This window comes from Lampetra planeri, chromosome 46, assembly GCF_965212315.1.
Source record: "Lampetra planeri chromosome 46, kcLamPlan1.2.h2, whole genome shotgun sequence".
Lineage (NCBI taxonomy): Eukaryota > Metazoa > Chordata > Hyperoartia > Petromyzontiformes > Petromyzontidae > Lampetra > Lampetra planeri.
In genome coordinates this window covers 7032354-7051359 of record NC_136152.1, presented here as the reverse complement: position 1 = coordinate 7051359, position 19006 = coordinate 7032354, and the positions used below count along the sequence as shown (strand labels likewise).

General features: G+C 50.6%; 1 protein-coding gene across 5 annotated transcripts in view; it reads right to left on the bottom strand.

Annotated features, from left to right (window-relative positions):
• Positions 1–19006, bottom strand: part of LOC144733367 (phospholipid-transporting ATPase ABCA1-like) — a 77782-nt gene that overhangs the window by 37659 nt on the left and 21117 nt on the right. For all 5 annotated transcript variants that reach the window (XM_078615245.1, XM_078615246.1, XM_078615248.1 and 2 more), the window contains exons 2-18: positions 16378–16521; positions 12090–12183; positions 11732–11873; positions 10853–10986; positions 9780–9901; positions 8942–9136; positions 8496–8585; positions 7276–7501; positions 6439–6578; positions 5352–5468; positions 4947–5150; positions 4568–4773; positions 3840–4016; positions 2621–2843; positions 1836–2057; positions 1197–1401; positions 260–370 (exon numbers count right to left, since the gene is read on the bottom strand). In XM_078615245.1, the coding sequence (XP_078471371.1) occupies positions 260–370; positions 1197–1401; positions 1836–2057; positions 2621–2843; positions 3840–4016; positions 4568–4773; positions 4947–5150; positions 5352–5468; positions 6439–6578; positions 7276–7501; positions 8496–8585; positions 8942–9136; positions 9780–9901; positions 10853–10986; positions 11732–11873; positions 12090–12183; positions 16378–16443 (2674 nt within the window). In that variant the 5' untranslated portion in view covers positions 16444–16521. The remainder of the gene's footprint in view (positions 1–259; positions 371–1196; positions 1402–1835; positions 2058–2620; positions 2844–3839; positions 4017–4567; positions 4774–4946; positions 5151–5351; positions 5469–6438; positions 6579–7275; positions 7502–8495; positions 8586–8941; positions 9137–9779; positions 9902–10852; positions 10987–11731; positions 11874–12089; positions 12184–16377; positions 16522–19006) is intronic.

Here is a 19006-nt window from a genome sequence, read left to right as displayed (position 1 = left end):
GTATGTTGAACTTATTTCGCACCGTCGTACGTAGCCAACTTCTTTCGCACCGTACGTAGCCAACCGTGCTAATCAGAGGTGCCGGAGGAAGGAAAATCTATCGAAAAAAACAGACTGAAGCGCACTCAAGACTGACTGACGGAAGCACAGGAACACGAGTGAATACTGCGACGAGACAGACCGGCCAGAGAGAAGACAAGACGGACGCGTCAACGCGCGAGCGGACGCGAGACGGAAGTGTGCACGGGCGCGATCGTACCCTGCGGTTGTTTCTGAGCGATCGTCTCGTACAGCTCCTTCTCCATGGTGTCGCCGCGCCAGTAGGCACGGGTGCAGGGGAAGTACCACGGCTTGGGGACTCCGTACTGGCCTGAGAATGTGCCAGGGGGAAACACAGACACTTTATAACGAGCAAGACCAAACAACCGTTCACGACAACGGTAGCGGCGGTGGCGGCAGCAGCAACAACAGCAATGGCATCAGTATCAGATAGACTAAAAACTAATAATATTTTTTATTTTACCAGGTAAGGCCCACTGAGCTATGTAGCTCTTTTTCAGAAGCGACCTGACCACAAATGTTAGCTCAACAAAGTGGCTTATCGTGTGGAAATTTAGAGCAGCCTGAAAACTCTAAATGCACGTTTCTAAATGTAGAGTCAAAAACTGGACGACCCGGAGAAAAGTCAATGCGACCACAGGGAGAGAACGCAAACTCCAAATGTACAGGCGTCAGAGTCTGGATCAAACCCACGACCTCCCACATGCCAGGCAAGGTAATTAACATCTCGCCACTGTGGAGTCCACTGATGCTCAGCTATGAATCTCCATCGGGCTCCCAAGAGTTTTCCATCGACTGACGCCCCTCTCTTTTCGCCAGATGTTTCCCTCACACGTATTATAATCCATGCCAGTTGCAGAAAATGTTTAAAATTTGTAAAAATTTAGACAATGAAAAATTATTTCACGAGAAAATGCCCTTTGGCGAGGTGATGGACGTGTCAGGAACCAATCAACTGGAAAAACGTGATGAGCCACTTGCAAATACATGAGATGCGATTGGATGCTCCGCAGAAACTTAGCATCATGGCATAACGCCGGGAGCAAGATCGGGAAAACGCTGATTGGGGGGGAATACAAAATTAAAACGTGGCGGGGTGGGACAGGCTCCACTAGGCAAGGGCAGGCCCCCCGTACCGGGGAACACGTTCTCGATGTAGACTGTGAGGAGGCCGTAGATAAAGGCGTCGAACAGCATCATGAATATGGAGGAGATGAAGGTGTAGTCTTCGCCCTCCACGGGGCTGGAGAAGACGTTCTCCCACTGCATGCCGACGCCCTGCTCCTCGTAGAGGGAGAAGAACTCCGAGCCGAAGCTGAAGGCCACCGTGGAGAAGATGCTCTGTCGACGACAACAACACCATCGTTTTTGACCGCACTTTTGTCGTACGTGGCCTCCCGCTGCCGCTCCAAAGGAGAAGCCACTCACACAAACGAGGCACTCGCACATTCTTCCGGTAAAACAAAGAAAATAATTACTCGCAAAATTACTCAATTGAGATTGCAGCAAATCGGCACCCCCCCAAAACTGCAAAAACTTGGCAGGACCCTCCTGAAAAAAAGTCACGAGACTCAGGTCGAGCTTCCCTGGGTAAACGATCAACATTCTACAATACACATCAAGGTCCGTTCGACTGATGCAGACCCGTGGGAGAAGACGTGTGGGAGATTATTTTCGGCCTACTCTTCCGCGGCTGGCCGGACGGCATAGAAGAGGTGGAGGTAGGGGGACCTTACGCCCGAGGCATGCCGCGGGTTGCAGACACGGGCACCTACCGTGGAGATCTTGACGGAGTAGGAGATCTGATTCTGCCAAGCGACGCAGAGCACGTAGGGCAGGTAGAAAGAGAAGTAGACGATGCCACCCGTGGCGGCTGCCAGGTTGGCACGCGAGAAGAGCGTGCTGATGAGGAAGCACTGCATGACCGTGGCGATGGCGAACACGCACAGGTAGAGGTACACGATCGTGGGGTCGCTGTAGTACAGGATGTTCCCCATCTGCTCGCGCACGTAAAGACAAAGATCCCCCGTGTAGCCTTACAAGACTGTTGTGGAAAGTGCTGTTAGCGAGTAGCACCTATGAAGGCTGGTGGCACGGCCCACGAGCCAGCACCATGCTCGGCGATGTTCACTACACAACGCACCAGGGTACTCATTTGAGGCGAGCTAGGGGAGGTTCAGGACCGGTCCAGATAATCATCGCTGGTGTTGGCCGTGAGAGGGAGTCGAACTCGGGTTTTCTGGATTAGTAGCGCAGTGCACTAACCGCGCGCGCGCACACACATACACATACACACACATGTACACACGAATGTGTACACGTGCATCGGCGGGCACACGGGCGGGATGTGTGGATTAGCAAACTGTGGTTGTGTAATCCATAACTGTGCAATCCATGACTGCGTAAATCATGACCATGTAAACTATGACTGTGTAGTCAGTGCTGCAGAGAACTGGGTGGGCAGGTGGACAAGTGGGCAGGTTTAAGAAGGGGGCGGTGGAGGTGGGGGGTATTTACTGGTCAACGGGGCGGCACAGACACACGCGTGACGACCCCTGACCTTGAGCAGCACGGTGAGCAGCACGGCGCTGATGAGCAGCGGGATGAGGATGCTGATGAACCAGCTGAGCCACAGCATGCTGGTGCTGAGGCCCATGATGCGCATCGTCTCCTTGAGCCGCGCCTCCTTCTCATGCACCACCTCCTTCAGGATCATGGCCACCGAGTAGATCCACGCCAGCGTGAGGAACATGGGCAGCGAGCGGTTCATGATGCGCAGGAAGCTGTTGGAGTGAAGCCGCGACGAGTCGGGTGGGGAGTGGGTGGGGGGAGAGACAGGGTTGGAAAGAGAGGAGTCAGTCGTTAGAACTGCTTTTTGTGTTTAGTTTTGTATCCATCATCCACACCTCCAATTAGCACGGCTGGCTAAGTAGTTTGCAAAAGAAGTTCAATATTTATCCACAACAAAACATCAATAATCCTGAAGAAGCTCCCGGCGTGTGTGCAGAAATGTCAGACAACCAGGTCTGGCAAATACTCCTGCGTAGATAATGAATAGAGAATAGGCTTTATCCTTCCCGGCAAGAATAGAGGTGGTGTTGAGATGTTCAAACGCCAAATAGACATTTGCATTGACCACACATGCTTGTAGTACAACATGCAAACAAACGTGCTTTGATCATAATAGTGTTGAAACTGATCGGCCTGCACCAGAGCTGCAGCCTCCTTCATGGCTTTGTCTCAGAGAACACCAAAAGGCGAAGAGCACAAAAGCAGTGCAAATATTCAATGATACAATCGGCACAGAGGGCTCAATAAGTAAACGTAACGTTGCAGAATTTAAATTTGACATACACAAAATGGTAAAAAGTGTATACACTAATTACAAAATAATATTTAACCTGATTTTGAAAACCGTGACACCTTCCTTATATCAGATAGCGTTGGTGGTGTACTCCACTTAAACACAATGTCGACCAGCATGCTGCACCACGAACACCTCACACACTATATCATGGGACCTTTTTTCCAGTATCAAAGTATGATTACTTACAAAAGGTATCTATTTGATGTTTGAACATCTGTTTAAACACCTGTTTTATTGCCAAAAAGGATAAAAACTATTCTTATTTTTCATACCTCACACGTGTTTAACGACGCATCGATGAATCGAGTAAAAAAATGCATTCTTATGCTCTCGCTGCGTGCGGAGCTTTGTGTGTGCGCGGTACAACGCGGGGTGCGCACTGCAACGCGGGAAGTGCGGAGACACGGCTTACATATCGTCCACGTAGCAGGGGTACGGCATCTGCTGCACGTAGACACCCACGGAGAGGCTCCCGTTGGTCTGGGCGCGGATAATCCCCTGCTCCACGGAGTCCTGGAGGTACGCGTAACCTCCCCAGATGTAGCGGAGGTCGTCGAAGGGGTCGGCTCTGGGACCCGGGTCCCAGTACCTGCTCATCGTCACCCAAGCACGCACCCAGAGGAAAGGTCATGGCAGAGATCAGCGTGTCTAAAGGGTCAAGTGGTGGTTTTGATGTTTGGCATATTGCTTGGAGTTGGGCAAACATCCCCAATGCAGCATCCTGCTAAGATTAGGGGATTTGGCCACTGTAAATTTCCACGTGATAAGCGACTTTGTTGAGCTATCATTTGTGGCCAGGTCGCTTCTGAAAAAGAGCTATGCAGCTTAGTAGACCTTACCTGGTAAAATAAGAATATTGTTTTAATAGTTGGGACAAAATCACGATACGTGCGGATGATGCAACGTTTTCCACAACGTGTTTGTCTTTGGAAATGTTTAATTAGCACCGTGGAAGAATGCAGAGCAAAATACATTTTGCGTACTTGCACACAGCAGTACGTTTACAAGGTCATTATTTGTATTGTATAAAGTCACTTACAAGGGCATTATTTGTATCGTATAAAGTCAGTTACGAGCCGTATTTCATATCCGCGCACCCCGCCGTCATAGCCTTGCGTCCGCCTGCTGCTCGCTCCTGACCTGTCCTTGATCTTGTTGGTCCGTTGCACGCTGTCGATGTCCATGCGGATCTTGTAGCGGACGTGCGCGGGCAGCTCCTCGGAGTTGGGGTCCAGGTCCATGAAGACGATCCCGGCCCAGAACTCGTTCTCATCCAACAGCTCCAGTGCTCGCGACACCAGCTGCTCCTCGTCCGGCTGCCCCTCGAACTTGTCCAGGTTCATGCACTGCCAAGGGGGGAAGCAGGAGAGGTGAGGAGGAGGAGGTGAGGAGATGAAGGCATGCGAGTGGGGCCAAAACTGCCTGGTGTGCGGCTTGGTTGCCATAGTGCCCACATGTGCCAAGATGGTGCCCGCCGTGAACCAAGATGGCGCCCGCCCTGAACCAAGATGGCACCCACCTCGAGGAACTGGGTGGCGGTCTCCAGCACGGCGTCGGTGTCGTTGAGGAGGACCTGCCAGTTCTGCTGGAGGAGGTGCGTGGTGATGCCCGGCATGCCGCCGACCTGCGCGCTGAGGAAGGAGAGGAGGCTGTCGACGCTCCAGCCCGTGCCGTTGAGAGCGGCGTCCAGCACGGAGGCCACCTCCGGGGTCCGCAGCAGGTCCTGCTCTCACAGATGAGGAGAGGATGAGGGAAGAGGAGGAGGAGATTAGGGGAGGAGACGGGATAATTTTACATTTGTTATATTACTGTGCATGATTTGAGGAGGCCTTCATCCAGCAGTGGATTGATCATGGCTGATGATGGTTATGATGATGATACTGCTGTAGTGATTATGATTATTATTGTTGTTGCTGTAACTCACCTTCAAGCCGTTAATCTCCTGGCTGTTCTGCATGAACTCCCAGAGTTGAGGCTTTACCGCCCGCCAGGCCTCGAACACATTTCCCAGCATACCCATCTTCACAAACGTGTCATTGGCCTGACAATACAACGCAATGCAAACTGTGTAAAAAGCAACACTTTTGTACTGTAGTAAAAAATATGCGATTTCTAACAGGTATAAGAGAGCAGGAATAAAACAATTACAGATATTAATCAAGGTTAGATAATAGATCCAGGCTAGATTTGACAACATAGATTGTCACAATCTAAGTTGGGCCTATTTTGAAGAAAATATGAGATAAAATAATCAGACCAAGAGATGTGGTAAAGATCTCAAATTAAAGACAACTGCAATCATCAGAAGCAACGAGGGTGATTCAAGGCAGAAGACAATGAAAGTCGTTCAAAGAGTTGGTTGTTATTGCTTTTCCTTAATAAAGCCGTTACCATTGTTGACAGACCACCTTGACCGGGACTATTTCTTACCGTACAGTTGGAAAGGTAACCGGGGCTCTAATGTGGCGAGATGTTAACTACCTCACCTGGTATACAGGAGGTTGTGGATTCGATCCCGACCCTGACGCCTGCATATTTGGAGTTTGCATGTTCTTCCCGTGGTCGCGTGGATTATTCTCCGGGTCCTCCAGTTTTTCCCTCCACATTTAGAATCAACATGCATTTCAAGTATTTGGCTGATATAAATTCCCACGTTATAAGCCACTATGTTTGAGCTATCATTTGTGAAACCCAGGTCGCTTTTGAAACAAATCTATACAGCTCAGTGGGTCTTACCTGGTTAAATAAGAAAAGTTTTAATAGTTTAGTTTCATATACGGACTGTATCTATAACCAGGCGACAGCCAATCGAGACAGAGAACTCTTGTGCAAAGACTATGTACAAGTATGTATTTGTTTGTCTCTTGCCATTATCTGGCTTTACCAGGAGGGGTGGTGACAAATGTATATCTATGATAATTGACTTGCAATCGCAGTTGATTCCACCATAGCTCATAGTTTAGTTGAAGAAAAACAAATAGCAGTTCTCCTGTGAAATCGATGAATCGCACCTCTCGCACGATGCGCTGCACCGCGGGCGTGTTGGGAGAGAAGAGGATCTTTCCCATGAACAGCGGCTTGACAGTGTTCCACATAAAGCGCGTGGCCAGGTTCGATTCCATCCTCTGGATCATGTTGTTGCAGTACGCAGCTGTTGAGGGCAAGGGCGTCACACACGGGAAGAGTTGCTTAGTTAAGTTAGTTTAGTTTGTTAGGTTTTTGAGTCAGCTGGCCAGGATTGAGCAAAACTTTGCCCACTTTTGACCCGATCAAATGGAGAGCACAGACCAAGTGTTGCCAACCTGACATCAAAACTAAAAATCACATATTTGCGTCGCCGATTGTATCAAGCGGACGTTTGGGGGGCGGCATTTTCACCCAAGAGCAATAGGGCCCAACCATTCTGTTCACGGCTGGTCTCATCAGGTTTCAGAAGCTAAGGTAGGGTTCGGCCTGGTTAGTGCTTAGATGGGTTTCTCGGTCTCATCTCACGGATGTAAACGCCATGAGATGTCTGGAGATGGCAGAACAGCTGTGGGCACAGCCCGTGGTTAGATTTGGTACCCTCACTGGATTGCGTCTGTCTGTGGATTGAATTCCTCTACCCCCCTCCCCACCCAGTACGCAGGGTGGATTTTATCCAGATACTCTGGTTTCCTCCCACATTGATCCAAACACTCATGCACGAATATTGGCCCAAACATCCAACATAGAGCTTTGAATCTCATCTCGGCCTATGGTGACAATCCATCGAACCGCTGGGGTGTACACTTATCAGACGCCTAACGATGATGATGACGATAATCGCGACAACGTCGACGGCAGAATGGTGACTACGTCCAACTCACTTGTGGAGTTGTCGTAGACGTAGGCCTTCTCTTCGGACATGTTGCTGCTCAGGAAGGATTTGAAGTTGTTCTCCTCGTAGGGGTTCATGGAGCGGATGGTGATGAGGCCCTCCTCGGGGTAGCCGCACACGAGCCGCGACACCGAGCGGAAGCCGCGCATCAGCCCCATCGTGCCGTTGGGGGCCGACGAACCTCCGTCCGAGTCGTCCTGAAGCTCCTCAAAGGTCTGCGCGAAAAACCGCCCACACAGAGAGAACAGGCGTCACTGCGCGCACGCACGCACGACGGAACGTCGCATATCCCACCGCACCCGTATCCGCCCTGACCGACCGACTACCGCCTCCCCATGCACCCAATCAATTAACTCCAAATACAGCAGGCGTCAGGGTCGGGATCGAACCCACGGCCTCCTGCGGCGCCCCAGTTACCTTGCCAACTGTACAGTAAGAAATAGTCCTGGTTAAGGTAGTCTGGCAACAATGGTAATGGCTTTATTAACGAAAAGTAAGAACACTCATCATCTTGATTGAATCATCTCGATTGAAAACTAATTTTTCTTAGAACTGTTATCCTTCCCCGCACCTCCGTTTAGCACGGTTGGCTACGTTTGGTGTGATAGAGGTTCAATATACACAAGTACATATCATTGGTAAAAATGAACATTGTGCCCACCTGTTACACGAATTTATTTTTATTTACTTTTAAGTGAAAGCAAGTTTCGCCCACTCTATCACAGCTTTAGCATCACACTGTTCTAAAATGTACCCAAAGAGCTGAGTTAACAAATAACTGATGCCGTATTTGGAGTCGGGGCCCTTCTGTATGTCCAGACTCAAACACTGATTTGCCAAAGTTAAGGTGTTTCAAACTGAAAGATTTCCAACCACTTTTGAAGGCCAAAAATGTAAAATGTTGCTCTTCAGATCATTTTTGTTTTAAGCACTGACCTGACTATAAATGCCCCAAATGTCAATTTCCTTGCCCTTCCAGAAACCTCATTGCAATTTACATCAATCGCTCATTCACAATCGCCTGTACAACTCAGATGCGTCTCCTTCCCTCTAGAACACCATTAGAATTTACGACAGCCAAGTCACTCGCTCACTCCTTCCCTCACTCAGCCACTCACTGACGACGGGCAACGGGCTCAGCATTAGAGTTAAAGAAACTAAAGCAGGGGATAGGCGGTGCTGTAGTGGCATGCGGAATTTTTTTTGCACCTCTTTCATGAGCCTGGTGACCGTTTGAAGGTTTCCCACCATTGTCCCCACCACGTCCAAGGTTTTGGGATCCACGCCGGGCATCATCACCTGAATGACAAAAGCGCCGCTGGTCAAGAGCCGTGCAATCGAAAAACAAAAGCAGATGGTGTCAAACTGGCGTGATGAGTCGGGGCTGAGGGAACAAATGTTACCGAGCGGCGACAACAACAGCGTCCGGAATATCGTTCGGAGTTCACGCACGCATCGCTTTCATGTTAAATCAAGCGCCGATTTTGCAACAAACGCAGATGCACATGGCACGAGATTTAATTACATCTGCTGGGCGGGCACACATCTGTTCTGCAAAATGTGGATTCATTTACTCTCTGTGCCATTATATTATTTAATCCCACGGATGTTAGATAAGACTTTGCCCGTAGAGGCCCCCCCCACCCCAACCTCACCTGCATGAGCTTGGAGCGGTCAAGCCTGGCGACGAAGGCGGTGAGCAAGCCCCGCGTCTGCGTGTCGGTCAGGTTGCACAGCTGGCGCTGGGCTTCAGGCTGCACAGCCGGGTCGGGGAGCACCAGTGCGTGACTCAGCAGCTCCGGGTCGCACACGCCCGCGCGCATGCCTGCCGCCGTCAGGTTGGCCAGCACCTGATACATGCGAGGGGGGCAGAGGGGGCACACATCACAATGACAAAGGTCCCCCAGTATAGCCTCCGGCAAGCTGTGTGAGTTTATGTGGATTTTGGTCTGACAATTGAGTAATATTTGAAATACTGCATGGCGAAAAATGTTGACTATCGCACCCGCACACACGCCCTTCTATGCTCACAATTACGTCACGGGATCTGTAACGTCCAACGTGAAGCAGACGGCACGTATCTCACAAACTATGTTTATTTTAACCAGGTAAGGCCCACTGAGCTATATTATCTACTTTTTCAGAAGCGGCCTGGCCTCAAATTATAGTTCAATGAAGTGGCTTATCACATGTAAATGTATAGCAGCCAAATACTCTAAACGCACGTTGATTCTAAATTGTTAAGGAGAAAAACCGGAGGACCCGGAGAAAAATCCACACGACCATGGGGAGAGAAAGGTATGCAAACTACAAACATACAGCAGGCATCAGGGTCGGGATGAAACCCATGACCTCTTGTATACCAGGCGAGGCAGTCAACATCTCGCCACAGTGGCGCCCGGTTAATATGCTCGGCGATATCAACCGGGGCGGCAAAGCTCCAAGCACAGCCAGCTCACGAAGAGTAAAAAGCAGGACGAGCCGAGGCCTCACCTGGCCCGGATGAATGTGAGCCTCCAGCAGCTGTGCAATGACGGCCTCCGAGAAGAGGTTATCTTGCCGAGCGAAGAAGGAGAGGCCCTCCTCGTCCGTCAGCATGTCCCGCACTCGCACCACTGACACGCGGAACGAGAGAAGGGGTTTCCGGGGATTGGTGAGCGGACAGGGGGACGGACAGGGGAGGATTGGAATCATTGACGAGACGGGTCGACAAACGGACGGTTTTGACAGACCGATGGACGTGTTGCAATGGAATGGTGGACGGGCACGGTGGTCATATGGATAGAGAGATAGCTGGACAGGCAGATAGACTCAACGACAGATGGATAGGCAAAAATATAAACGAAAGGATAGAAGGATAGACAGATGGAAAGATGGAAAGATTTAAGGATGTGGGATAACAAAGCAGCCAGACATACATACAGACAGAGAGAAATAGATAGGCATGCATACATGGCATTGACACTAATACTTTGTGCCCAGTATTATACTTAATGCCAGATAGCTCAACTAACAATGTACAAGTTTGTGAGTTTACATCACCGTGAGAGGTCGTTGACACAACCCATCAACCACATTAGTTCCTCTTTGTGGACATCCTCTGGGCAAGACAGCTCCTGCCACAGGGATGTGAAATGTGACTTCTGCCAGCAACCCCGATGAGCTCTTATTTGATTTGTTTATTTGATTTACTACTGACCTTTGTTCGTGCGATTCGTTGTGCGCGGTTGCAATTTACTTTGCTCAAGTCGGTGGTAGCCGCCGAGGTCGTGACCCCTGTAACCGTTCCCCTTCTGTTGTAATGTGCCACCGATGTCCTTCCCCGCACCTCCGATTGGCATGGATGGATATGTACGGCGCGAAAGAAGTTCAACGTACGTACATACACCGATGCCTGCTTCATTGAGGGTGATATTTGCACGTAAAACAATGGCTGATTGATTGACTGACGAGGGCCGGTTAGACTCTTGCATATTTGTTATTTCCCGAAATTTTTATTCTCGAACCTTAATCCACACCCGCTCCCATCCTCACACGATCCACCAACCCCGGGCCACGCGTCCCACCTGGCAATATTCGACGGACGTCGCGGTCCTTGATGAGGCTGAGCAGCCGCTCGTAGCCACGGAGCTCCTCGACGCTGCCCTTCTGCGTCAAGTTCACGAAGCCCTCTTGCAGCTCCTCAAAGAGACGGGAGAGCCTGTGGCGGCGGCGGCGGCAGGGGAGAAGCAGAAGAGACGGCCAGGTCAAACGGGCCCGTGTTGTTAAGATGGTCACGGTGCGTGGCCGGCGATGGGCCTGGGCAAGAGAGGCTCACACCGCTGCTGTGGCAAAAAATAAAATGCATGGAATACTTGGAGAGAAAAGACTGGGGCCTTGTAATGACCGGGCCCCCCCTAATGTAACGAATGTTTAACTACGTGACGACGTTCAGAGGAGTCTCGCATGTGCACTGGGCTCGTTTTCATTCGTCATCCAACCCCGTGTCTACATTACGTCTGGACTGTGGCCAAGGCACTGTAACAGGGGTACTGAGGTCCTCGCGATGATGATGATGTTAGACAGGGCCAGCCCCACAGCATGGAGTAGGTGGGCTACGGGGGGCTGAGCCCCACCAGCTCGCTGGCACGATGGACAAAATTTCAAAACTGAGTATAATTTGCTTATTTACACAGGGGGCGAGCGCTTACAAAAGAACGCACGACAAGACGAAACCCGGACCGTATCGTGTTCTCATTCCTGTTTGGCGTTAAACATTTGTTTACGGTTTGTTTCGTGCTGTCCGTGTTGTGCCTTCCCGGCGGTATTTTGTATCGTCCCCTCATAACCACCCCCCCCCCACCCCCTTCTTCAAATGCGGTCCACACTGCGGGGTTGCGGAGCGTATGTTGGGCATGCGAGTGGCGGCGGCGGAGAGAGAGAGAGGGCCAGACAGACGGACGCACAGCGAGTTTTCGAAGTTGGAGACGGTGCCAGGAGCCTCCCCGGGGGTTGCGTGCCGGAAGCACGGGTTGTTCATGTTGCACACGAGGCTCTGCAGCCAGGGAACCAGCCCCGCCGATGGCATCGCCTTGTTTGGGAAATGGCCTGCACGCGAGCAGGAGGAGGGGAACGGCAGAAAAGATCAGAACGCGTTACGCGACTCGCGCTGCGTAGGTTTTTTTCTTTTGCCGCGCAGCTCGATCAGCGGGGCGGCGCAACGTCCGACCTTTCGCTCCACGCGCCGGGGAGCTTCTTGAGGAGCTGGAAAAGCTCCCGGAGCGAGCGGCAGGTTTAAATTCGTGCTGGGTGCAGGAGACTCACACTCGTGCTGCTCGTGGGGAGGGTACGATGACCGCACGGAGATCAGGATGAAGAAGATCATCAGCGGCCACAACACCTCCATTAAGAGCCGCAGCTGCGCGAGAAATGACATCACCATAAATTCACAATTAGAACGTTTCACTTTCCCCATCTGTGCACGGTTCGTCGCAGTTCTGCTCTCATCTCATTAAACTTACGGAAGCCCTGTGTTACATAGGTGTATGTATGTTGTCAGATTGGAATCTGAAGAAAATCTAAAATAAACAACTTCATCCGTGATTCTGCAGGTCGGATGATGTACCGAGTGCTCCCACAACGTCATGTTGGGAGGGCGTGGCACAGTTTGGCGCCAGCTGTCATAGAGTGTGGTCGTGTCGCTCAGGTTCTCTCCGTTGAGCACGGTACAATGTATTCTAAAAGAGAACGGTGCTACGCCTCTCTAAATCAAATTAACGCCGATCCGCTTGCGCGCTCCACGATTCAGCGGTGAACGGGACACCCTACCCAGTAACTCGAAGACATCATTGGAACGGTAAAGGATTAATCACGTGTATACCATGACAACCAGGGCTTTCGGTTGTTGGGATGAGGATAAAGATACAAAGGAATCGTGTCATGGGGGAAAGCAGTGGCACCAGTGGTTTGTGCACTGTGCTCTTTCCACAGCTGGATGAAGAACTACCCAATGCTATGTCAGCCCTAATGGTTGTTTGACCGTGCTTTACCACTGATGTTAGCCGTGGCAGGTAATCAAACTCAGGTGGCCGGGTCTATGGTGCAGTGCCCTAGCCACTAAACCACCACTCCACCCAAAAATATTGCAGAGTGAATGCTAATTGTATTGCATAAGCAATGAATACAATCATAAACGTGAATTCAACTGGTGACTTCTGGATTGCAAGTTCCGTGTGCTGACCTTTGCACCCACGGCAGTGGAAGTGGATAAGCCACGGTTGGTCGGTCGGCAGGTGGGACGTGGTGGGGTAAAGTGTGGGTACTTTAACCTACTCCAACACGTCTGGCCGGTGTGAAAGAGTAGGCCAAAACACCCTCCAAAGAGGCTCTCTAGAACTCCTCCTTGTGGAGGCCCTTCTGCCAACGGTGGCCTGAGCCAGCCATTGCAGTGTTGCGCCTTGAGCTTTCACATAACCAGAGATTTTAACAATGTAGAAAAAGTGTGACCTTTCTGGCAAACTCTGGGCAGTGAAGCTAACAAACAAAGGGTGACGGTTGTGACACAGCGTAATATAATTTCTATGCACTGCGTGACCCGTGCACCACCCCCAGAGATTAACCAGTGCGTGTAAATCTCTTCCCCCGCTGAGTGAACCAGCATCGGCAGCAGAGGACAACAACAACGCAGATATCCCTAGTGTGGCGATGCCGCTTATTCCCCCATGTTTACACCGAATACAATTACCGAGCGCTGTGGTGCGAGGGAGGGCACCAGGGCACGGGGTTCACCTTGAGCACAATGGTCACAATCTAAACTAAAACTTATAAACTATTTTTTTTATTACCACCAGAAAAAGCCCAATGAGCTATACAGCTCTTTTTTTCAGAAGCGACCTGGCTGTCACAAATGATAGCTCAACAAAGCGACTTCTCATCATGTGGACATTTATAGCAGCCAAATACTGTAATCCCACGTTGTTTCTAATTGTGGAGGGAAAAACCGGAGTGACCCGGAGAAAAATCCAGGTTTTTTTTGCTGTACTCGTGGGCTCCCACGTACGTCTATTCTTCCCCGAATTGAGTGACCCGCGTTTAACTGGCCTGGTCGAATGTGGCGGGTGGGGAGGCCTTCATCCAGCAGCGGACTGACAAACGGGGCTGCACGTGACGTGCGTGCGCCAGCCCCCACAAACGCGTGCGCCGCATGGGACGACTTCATAGGACTCAAGCACCCGGAGTGCACCCCATCTCGCAAGCTCAGCAGCCTCGAGCCTGGTTTGTACTCGGCCGGGAGACTGCGTTCTACAATGTTACAAATAATACGCTGCTGTAGCCGCCTTCTTTATTCTATTTTGTCCGCCAAGATCCTCCGCGGGCAAAATGCTATTTGTATGAACGACAACGACGAAGGTATTAAAAACTGTCAAACTTTAACCAGGCGGTGGTGGCTATGCACGTGGCCTGTAATCCAGCACCACGGAGGCAGCAGCAGCGAGGGTTGGTGGATCACCGCACGACCCGGTAGGCGTTGAGGAGGTGGGTGCCATACCCTGGCCCGCTATGAGAAGGCAGTACAGCAAGTGCTCCTTCGCGCACGTGGGTTATCTCTAGGTGCTCCGGTTTCCTCACACATGAATAATGGGATTGGCCAAACATCCCAATGCAGCGCTCCTCTGGAAAAAGTCAGTGAGGCTTTGACGGGGCATTAGTACTGTTATTAATTCCGGCGTGATGTCCTGCCTGTCTGACTTTTCTGGGAAAATAGGAATGGCACAGAGAGCAAACATATCCAAATAGCGTGCAAACACGTGCCCAATGGATGTAATTAAAGCCTGCGCCATGTGCGTCTTGTTTATGTTACAAAATCAACGCCGGATTTAACCAAGGCAACGTGCGTGAACTCTGAGCGGTATCTGGATGCACTAGACCAGGGGCTGGCAACAAGCGGCTCCAGAGCCACATGCGGTGGCTCTTTAAAGACGGCTTCGCGGCTCTTGAAATAGTGAGTTTATCTACCGAATTCGAAAAAAATGGCTCTTCTTGTTATTTTGGTTACCGACTAGGGCTGAACGATTAATCAGATTTCAAATCGAAATCGCAATTTTAAACAATGCGATTAGCAAATCGTAAAGGCTGCGATTTTTTGCGATTTGAAAAGTCCTATTACTTTCTTATTGGAATTGTTTAATTTTGTAATATTATAACTTTATTTATTTAACTTTACAATTGTTCTATTTTTAGTAATACATGTTGGAAACAATTCATATATTTTAAGTTCTCATCCTTGCATTAGAATTTATAAAGCAGTTCATATTTTGATGGTATCATGTGGTAATGCTCCATCACATGTTTTAAATCTATTACACAGTGAATATTGAACTGAAGCTTGACTTCGCAATCGCAATATCTGTCAGAAAAATCGCAATTAGATAGGTTCCCCAAATCGTGCAGCCCTATTACCGTTCCCTGGACTAGATGGGCACGGGGTGGAGCGGTGCAGTGGTTAGTGTACTACCCCATGAACCCAGCGAGCCGAGTTTAATTAGAGGCCACGGCTAAACAGAACCGGACCTTGGCGCCCCCTGCTCCAACCTGCACTGACCAGCATGGTGAAGTATGGTCAATCAAGCCCCAGGATTGACACGGCATTGAAAAAAAGGCTGAATATATTTTTTACGATTGGAGACGTTGCGTCAGTGGGTCAGCACACTGGCCTCGCAATCCAGAAGTCGCCAGTTTGATTCCATCACCTGGCGTGGCAGTTGACATAACGGTGCCAGTTTCTTAAATCCCCAGGCTTACATCCACCCCGCAGCACAAATGTACGCACCATCGCTAGTCGATTGGCAGGTCACGTGTGGTGGGGTAAAGTGTGGGTATTCCCTCCTCATCCAAGACGTCTGGCCCAGTGTGGAAGAGTAGGCCAAACATCCTCTCTAGAGCTGCCTCGAGCAATGGCGTGAGCAAGCACATGCAGGTGTGCACCTTTACCTTTTATTCGTATTTTGATAATAGAATCATTACAGACGGGCACATATTCCCAAAGCAAACCCAGGCTGGATCTTTTTAGGGCTCTGAAACTGGATCCTGGAGCTGTTGTTTGTGGCTTTGTTTGGCCTGTGTGACGGGAAGTCTGGCACACAGGCTTTCATTGTGGGAGCGCCGGTTGCAGTTCCACGGATGTGCTCTCAGTTTTAATCGCAGCGGCAGCTCTCTCCCGACTCCAGGTTCCTCGTGCCCCACCTCCAGCGCCGGTTTTGAGATCCGCCGATCTTTCTCCACTGACGGCAAGGCAGCGGCGGATCATTGTGCGCCCTACGCTTGGGGCACGGAACTCACGATCGGAAGAGGCTGCGCGTTGAAATTACGGTCAAGTTTCTGACCCGGACAATCATCATCCATCTGGGGTAAGTGTATTTGGTACCACTTTGTGGGAAATCAACAGCGGCGGTCGTAAATAATAGACTGACTCTTGCCATACAAATAACAATAATAAGAATGCACAGCCCGTTGTCAATCCGCTGCTGGATGACAACATCCCCACGGCAGCAGACACGCGGGAGCGATCGGCCGTGTCGCCACCCCGTTCGCGTGCGTACAAACGCCCTCGTACCTTCTGTCGCCGGAGGAGAGTGAAGTTCTTCCACAGGAGCAGGTAGAGCTGTGTCCAGAACCCCATGGCTGCTCGCGGGGAGTGGACGCGCGGAGAAGACTCCGCACTCTCTCGGAGAAACTCGCTACGGACGTTGTGAACGCACTGCACGGGAAGGGGGGAGGAGTACGGGGGGGGGGGGAAGAGGAGGAGAGGCAACATGCAGCGTAAGCGAGAATATTTTACAAACGACAGCATCAGTGTCAGAGGCAACTTCACTTCGTAGGTTATCGCGGTCGCCTCGCGCGGCTCTGTCCCAAGCACGTACCGCGTCGTACCGCGTCGCCGTTTGGCGTCACGCGGCCCGACGTTTCGCTCCGCGCGCTGGGGAGGCTTCTTCAGAAATGCTTCAAGGAAGCCACCCAGCCAGTGAAGTGAAACGTCAAGGCGTCGCGCTGAACATACGCGCGGGTTCAACCCAGAAAACGCATCGAAGAGCTGTACAGCGGCACACGACGCCCGGGAGGGAAAAACACAACTGCACTACAGCAGCAGCAACAACAGCAGCAGCAGTTGGCGAGTTTCACGTCTCTGTGCAGCTGTGCTCACTACAGAGGGCAACGCAGCCTGGCTGGAGTCGGCGGAACCGGGCACCGTTTGGCACGAACGCGGCGCCTGCCGTAGGGTTTCCGCTTACCGCGGACGCACGGCGGCTGCACTCGATCCGACGCCCCTCCCTTACATGGCCAAACTTAGTCGCCGGAATCCGACACACGGAGCTTGCCAAACGCTACCGGGCTCTTCATTTACCCAGCTGCAATGTTTGGTTTATAACAGCAGTGGCTCAAGCCGACACGAAGACAAAATAAAGATCGGAAACATTTTGCGCGGCGCATTCCGGGCATGATTATGCGAAGGTCGCTTACTCGCGTATAAATGAAATCGCACAAACGCGCCAGAGAGCCGTTCAAATTGGCTTGATATCACTGAGGAGGTGCCTGCAGATCCAGCACATAACCAAGAGGTCCAGTGAGCACACACAGAGAGAGAAATAGCCGCGACCGCTCGTGTCTGCAATGGCAACATCAGAAGAGAACGCGGTCGTTTCCACTTGCCCACTAACGAACCCCCCCACCCCACCCACTATTATCCACGACTGCGTACAGACAGCCTGAAAGTTCAGACGCGTGCTGTTGACCGGACTTGGCCAGCAACTCAGAATCAGAATCTTTATTTAGACTGGAAAAATCCGATGAGCTATGAAGCTCTTTTTCACAGATGTCCAGTTCGGGAGCAAGTATAGGAAAGCTAAGAAAGTCACGAAATTATCATTATAAAAGCAAATAAGTACGAATTGCATAAGTAAATGAATTCCTGCCGATTTTTAACAAAACCTTTTGATGGGATTGAAGCCAGCGTATGGCGAGGCCGCAGTGGTTCTTGACCATGGGTGCACACAGCCCTTGGGGGTGCGAGATGCCCTTTCTGGGCATGCAAGACATGGCCAGATTTACTTTATTTCATCAAACCCTATGTATTTATTAAAATTAAACGTTTTTTAACGATTGTGAGCCAAAGTGGTGCAAGGCTGCACTAAAGGTTATGAGAACCATTGAGCTAGAGAATGGCCAGCTAGGGGGCGGTGCGTCACGCACACACACACGGGCAAGGAGCGTTCCAGCAGCGACGGGGTCATGGCCAAAAATGTACGGAAGGGAAAATAAAACGACACGCAAACAAGGCAAGACTCAGCGGGAAATTCACAGGCATCGTCCGAGCTTTCAGTTCCATCATTTCTACGGCAGAGGTTTTCGCAATTGTGTCCCAGAGCTGTACTAATAATATGCATGCTCGTATTATAATAACAATTATTTTAGTTTTATATCTCGTCACTCATGCCGTACAAAATTTACTGTATATGCATAATCACATCAAGGGATAATCCGTATTTATAGCAGTTATTAAGTAAATGAATAGGCTTAGAAAATAAATATGTATTTTTTTTTATAAATAACCTATGCCTAGAATGTCCTGACTGGCTGCTGGCTGGGCTCCTCTCCACCCCAACAGTAACTCCACCGTGAGTGGCTGCGGGCAGTTGCCACGGAGACTAGCTGGTGAAGCTCTCACAACACGTGGAGATAAAACCTCCAGCCATCGCGGCCGGAGCGAACGGCGTGCCAGCCCCGACAGGAAATACGCACAAAGAGCATTGCCGCGCAGACTTGAGCTGGCATGAGAAACAACAGTCAGCCGTCATCCAACAGCTATTCAAAGCGGTGTGGCGCGGTTTCATTTCCATTGTCCACGGTCGACGCAGCGTTTGATTCCTCCCTGGCGCATTACCACCATGCTGGCTTCAACGCACCCGGTTGACGGAGTAAAAGCACGAACGGCAAAATACTTCTGTGAAGGTTTTTTGTTGTTGCTAGTGGTTGTGCCCTTACGGCTTTCCGGTGAGTTTTCGGGTCGTACTGCGCTTTGTTCGGCACGAGATCCGACGTTTCGCTCCACGTAAGTGATATTTCGATTAATCGCAACACGTTTAGCTTGCTTATATGTCCAGGACAGCCACACCGAGTCGTGGCACTCGTTTTGAGGAGGGTACTGCTGTTGCTGCTTCTGCTGCTTCTGCTGTTACATTGGGTTT